Below are 6000 nucleotides of genomic sequence, written 5' to 3'. Positions count from 1 at the left end.
ACAGTTGATGGTATGGTAAAGCCATAAAAGAAACATGGAAAATAGTCCGAGAAAACAAGATGCATGTCTTGATACAACGTTATTTAAAATTAAGGGCGATGCTTTTTTAGGACCTAAGAACAAGCTATACCACTGCACAATACAGAGAACATTTCCTGGGAGCGTAATCACTTTTCTTTCTTAAGGCTTTACTTTTGGGCTCTTGCCTGAATGAGGAGTTTCCTTAGGATGTCAGCTCATATAGATGGCCTACGTTACCAGGCGCCTTCACAAACTGTTTTTAAATTTCTCTGTATTAGGGAATTGATGAAGGCACCTGTACTCGAGGTGGAAGCTTACTGCGTCTCAGAAAAGATAGAGTCATTTATACGGTTTAAGGGGTTTAAGTGACAGGGTGTTAATCCAAGAACCAAGAATGCCCACTTTTATTGGTCCATCCCATTAATCGATCATTCCAACATTTACAGTCAGCACAAGCCCTGAGGACTACTGAGGAGGGGATGTCTAATGCTTCCTACCACGCTTGCCCATAGGCCTGACAGACCCGAGTGGTCCCCCATACATTCACACGCATGGTCACCTCCCTCCTGGTTCAGACAGCTCCCCAGCACATGCCACCAAAAAAGGCTTCATTTTTAGATAATAGAAAACCAGAGACCCAGGTCCACAGGAGTCTCCCAGTCAGATTTGACTAGGTTTTGCTTACAAAGCAATTAAAAAGGAGGCTATTGGGAGAACATTTCCATTATCATCATACAGGAATACCAATACGCAAGAAACAAAACTATAGGCACACTTGGCGGGGCCTTCTGCTGAGCTTGGGGTGCAACCGGGACGCGCCCCACGTCGGTGCAGGGCGCCTACTTCGCCAGGCACGCGTGGGCGGGCTCGGCGCTGCTAGGAGCCGCCTTCCTATTGGCCCTGGGACACGTCGGTCCGGGAGTGAGAGCTTGCAAAGTTTCATTGAAGGTGGAGGAGCTCGCGCCCTCCGGGGAGCCCGGGCTGCTTGGCTCGGGAGAGGCTGCTCCGTTGGGGACGCGGGGACCTCTGCAGGGCTCCTGGGCTTTCTTTTCTCACTAAAGTCGCGGTGGTAGCGCCGCGCGCTCCGCGTCTGGGTCTTGGTTCCGGCCCAGACTCGCACAGCTCCTCACGGGGAGGACTGGACTCGCATCCCCGCGGGCTGGCAGCGCGACCCCGCCGGGTCGGGAATGTTTCTCCGCGCCCTGCAACTGGCGCCCGGCTCTCCCTGGCCTGAAGCTTGGGGGCGCTGAGGCTGAGCGGAGCAGCAATTCAGCGATCCGCCCGGAGGCTGGGGCTCCAGGACGCGGCTTCCAGGGCGCCCGGCGGGTCTTTAGCGCACCGGGAGCGCCTCAGTCCGCGTGGACTCGGAGCCCGGGCTGCGCCGCCCAGACTCACTTACTTCGGAAGGGTTCAGCTAGAAACTCTCGGCCATCCCGGAACGCCGCCTCCAGAGCAGGCAGAGGACAGCTATCCTCCTCCATCCCCTCTCCTCACCGCCCCCATTCTTCTCCACTCCCAGAGTGTCCCTCCCTTGGCTCCTTCCCAGGCGACCCCTGGAGCCGCTGCCGCTGGATTCCGATTCCACACTTCATGGGCGGGCCACAGGGGCTCGGGCGCCTGGTTAGGTGGCTGCCTGGAGCCCCGTGAGCTGAGCGGCTCCCGCCCGTCGAGCGCGCCCTCGGGGCAGAGAGCGCCGCGCCAGCCGACGCGATGCCAGGGTGGCTACGAGCAGCCGGGCGCACGAGGCCCTAGGTAGACATGGGCCTGACATCCCAGCTCTAGGAACCCCTGAGCGTCGCCCTACTGCTCGGACTAGCAAGGTCCCACGACACGATGGCTTCGGAAGTGGTGTGCGGGCTGATCTTCAGGCTGCTGCTTCCCATCTGCCTGGCAGTAGGTGAGTGTGGTGTGCTCATGAGGGTGACTAAGGAAAGAAGATGAGTGGGCGCCTGGGAGAAGGCTTCCTCACAACGTGAAGGGGTCTTAGCTCTGCGGGATTCGGTTCTGAGGGACACTGCTGCGCAGGCTGAGTGGCAGGGGCTTCAGATGTGCGCTGTTTGTAGTGTGACAGACCTGCGCTTTAACTTGGCAATGCAGCGCTCAGGACCAGGATCTTTCTTAGTCGGTTCAGGTAACCAGAATTGAAGTGCTGTGGGGATCCGGTCAGTTGAATGGAAGTCTCCTGGACTTCCTGTAGAGGATGTGCATAAAGGATGCTAGTAGGGTTGGAAAGTGATTGTAGACAAGCGACCCTCTCTCCTATAAGACTACTTACTAACAGACTTTGAGAGGACACCACCACCCCTGCAGACTTCCCAGATGCTCAGCACATTGTGCGACCAGAAGGGACTCAGGTTATCTCTCCACCAGCTTAAACTCCAGCAATCAAATAGGGAGAAGTAAACAATGCCAACAGTAGTCAAAAGAAAAGGAGAGATGCGGGGAGATGAAACTGCCTTGATGATTCTATATTTTAACTCCACAATAGCCTCCGTTTACAATAAAAGGGGCTGGATGCTGAGGCGATAGACTAATCCGGCCCTTCTGACCACAGCCTTTTCCAGATATTTAAAGGATTAGAAAATGGAACTCACTCCTTGGGACAGACCAGTCTAAGGAAGTCCCTTGGAGAGCCTCGTCCTCTGTGGCTCCGGAAAGTTAGGAAGAGGGTATCTGTTTAAAGATCACAGCAGCTGCAGGAGTCTTCGCCCAGTGTCAAATTCAACCCTAGTCTTTAAAAATCGCAGAGCTCCAAAGCTTGGCTTTCCATCTGCTCCTGCAAGAGCTAGAAAATAGAACACAGTAGGAGGTTTTGCATTTATAAAGAGATATTTGCTTTCCCACAAAAGGAAACGTTTTGTTTGTTTGGTCTGTTTTTGAATCTTGACAGAATTTGGTGACTGGGGATTTCAAGTGTTCTATTTGCTCAGGTAATTGGACTAGAGTTCTGGGAGTTTGGGTGTCTGCAGGATTCACAACTTTAGCTAGAAGCCTCTGGGAAACTTAGGTGCCCAAAACTATCCTGGTTCTGGGAGAGGAGAACGCAGCAAGGCAATGTCCCAGGTGCTTCTGGCAGTGCTGGAGCTAGCACTGACAGGCTGCTGTCCATCTAGACTGGTGAAGTTCCAGGTTCCAGGCTGGGCCATTTGGTCAGTGGCCTTGTTCAGGAGGGAGCAGAGCTTCCTCAAAACCCAGGAGAACTTCCCCCTGCTAGTTTTGAAAGCCAATATGAAAAGCTTCTACGAGGTGCACAGCATACAGGTGGTGCCCCTGTTTCTGTCTCTTCTCTTCCACGCACCTGATGCCTTCCAATTGGATTTGATAGTTGGAAGCTAGTTAGGTCTCCAGTTCAATAGGAAGTTTTAGTTTAAGAGGCGTGGCCTTTGGGTCAGAGGCTGCTCTCTTCCCTGCTCCAAGCCTCTTTACCTCCTCCCTGCGCTTCCTCAGCTGCATCCCTCTCTTTCCTCTATTGCTCTAAGTTGTCTCATCCCTTGCCCGGGGCAGCAGTTTTGCATGGAAGAGTTAAACAGGTGGCCACCTACAGCCATCTGGATCCACCCGTGAAATGAGAGCTGGGAATGGTCCCTTGATTGCCTGCTGTCTTGTCTAGGGTTGGGGCTTCTGCAGGACCCAGCTCACTGCCCCTTCTCCCTCAAGCCATAGGAGCCGTGTAGAGTCATTTCTACTAGACTTTGGTGATGCATTCCTGAAGCCCTTTAACGGGACAAACACTCCCAGCCATCCAGAGGAACATCCTACAGTCTAGAGGCTCCTCTGGCAAAGCAAGGGCACTGCTTCAAAGCTGTAGTCCCAGCTCCATCATGCCTCCTATTTCTTCAGCAACCCCTCCCTGCAGTGTCCATATTTGCAAGCTTGAGCCAAGGGGCTGGGTCCATCTCAGGATGCGAATGGAATCTGCTCTGAGGTTGGGACTTGCTTGAGAGGAGTTGGACTTGCAGGACCACAGGAATAGAAGCCCTCACCCAATCCTGCTCCCTTGCAAGTTTCCTGAAGAGCGGAGTCTAGTCAGGGCAGGGCTGTTGGGGGACCATCTCCCATTGTTTTACTCTTTTCTCTGCACTCCCACACTTTTTGTGGGTTAAGGAGATGGGGGAGTGTGCTAATGTATTGTGGATATATGAGTATGTAAGAGTGTGTGTTGTATGCATGAACACACATGGACATGTGTCATATGAGAGTATGAGATGATATGAATTAACCTTAGTGCATGAGTGCATGTACGTGTGTCATGTGTGTGTATATATTTGGCAGTAGGTACTGTTCCCCCCAGCTTACCCTATAGTGTGTGACTTCTGTCAGCCTCCCAAAGTCTGATGTTGCAATAGGGAAGAAGAAAAGTCCCTGGAAGGAGAGAGAGGAGCTTCCGGGGAGGCTCGCTCTATGAATCTCTTGCATGTTGGCTCTCACTTAGGAAAGATGACCCAGATCCTAAGATGCACAGTGCCTTGAATCACTGTATCCTTAGGTAGCTGGATAGGAATCACATTATTTTGGCTCTTGGTTCCCTTCTACAGGAAATAGAGATTTTCAAGGTTATTGAGGGATTTTTAGGTCTGCTTGCTCCCAAGGTGCCACTAAATCAAATGTTCAGATTTCCCTAATATCCTGGGCTCGGAGAGCACAATGACTGGCTTGCCATTAGAATCGATTTTGCATTTTAGCCATCTATTTTTATATCTAGGCAAGGCGGCCTTCAAAGCCTTGCCTTGATAGAAACTCACATACATTTCCTTTAAACCTCTTTCTTTTACAGGATGTTGAAAGTTTCCTACAAAAGTGCCCTACTCTCTTCAACTAATGAGCGGTGCTGAAAAATGAACTGCCTTTGTGTTCAGCCCAATGCTTAAGTGGTTTTTATTTATTTAATTTTTTATTGGCTCTCTAGAAGAAATTAGAAGGAACGTGATAAGTGATGTTGGGCCTCTTGTATGCAGGTGTTATGTTTTAACAATGAAACCAAACTATACTAGAATGTGTTTACCGTCCATAATGAACATCTATTGACAGATGTTTTCATCTCCATAGCCACTGGACATGTCAAATATCTCCAGAATGATCTATGACCTCTTGCTAGCCAGTTGATTTCTTTCATATGCATAACATAAAGGAGAATGATAAAACTCTTCTGTAATATGCAGTCTATTATCATTATAATAGTAGCTGACCATTGATGACCATATATATTTTATGTTTATTTTCCTTCAGTATGATTTCAGTTTCTAACTCATTCTTCACCCCTCCCCCTTCTGAACTCAGGCCTCATATTCTAAGTACAGAAGCACCGTGCTAGCCTCCCCACTTAAGTAGAGGTTATTCCAGGATTAGGAAAGATTAGTATGTGTCCTAGGTTGGTTTCTGCTGTGATAAACTCCATAACCAGAAGCAACTTTGGGGAGGAAAGGATTTATTTGGCTAATAGGTTAAAATTCATCTTGGAGGGAAGCCAAGACAGGAACCCAAAACAAAAACCCAGAGGCAGGAATTGAATCAGATACCATGGAGGAACCCTGCTTACTGCCTTGTGCCCTCTGGCTTACTTAGTTTCATTTCTCAGCTGTCTGGGGATGGCACAGCACAGCCTGCAGTGGGCCTGGCCTTTCTACATAGATTAGTCATTAAAAAATGCTTTACAGACAAGGCCACAACGCAGAGGCAATTCTTCTTCCCAAATGTGTTTAGGTTTGTGACAAGTTGACAAAAAACTAATATCTGGATTTAAAATAGGTGGCTCCTTTTGATATGTGTGTATCTATGGTCATTAATATTTCTTTGTGTAGCAAATTTTCGCTATTAGATATCATTTTGAAACCACATTGTGCATAGTCCAAAAAAAGCTGATTTTTATTTAATCAGTGGGAGGGCATTAGAGATGCTGAAGGGTTCATCAAAAGGATATAAAATAATTTTGATTTTGGTCATAGCCTCTCAGCCTGTTTATTATTATTAATTACCCCTAGA

At 49.2% G+C, this 6000-nt stretch overlaps 1 protein-coding gene across 10 annotated transcripts in view; it reads left to right on the top strand.

The window, feature by feature from the left end:
* The first annotated feature begins 407 nt into the window (after nucleotides 1–407).
* Nucleotides 408–6000, top strand: part of Piezo2 (piezo-type mechanosensitive ion channel component 2) — a 377504-nt gene continuing 371911 nt past the window's right edge. For 9 of the 10 annotated variants that reach the window (XR_386006.4, XR_001782388.2, XM_006526169.4 and 6 more), the window contains exon 1: nucleotides 408–1918. Coding sequence is in view for 8 of the 10 variants with exons in the window: in XM_006526169.4 (XP_006526232.1) it covers nucleotides 1855–1918 (64 nt within the window). In the remaining 2 variants the exon portion in view is untranslated. The remainder of the gene's footprint in view (nucleotides 1919–6000) is intronic. The other variant, NM_001039485.4, reaches the window with a different exon arrangement.

Source organism: Mus musculus, chromosome 18 (assembly GCF_000001635.26).
Source record: "Mus musculus strain C57BL/6J chromosome 18, GRCm38.p6 C57BL/6J".
Lineage (NCBI taxonomy): Eukaryota > Metazoa > Chordata > Mammalia > Rodentia > Muridae > Mus > Mus musculus.
Note: the sequence above shows the minus strand (reverse complement) of the source record. Positions and strands in the feature narration are given on the sequence as shown.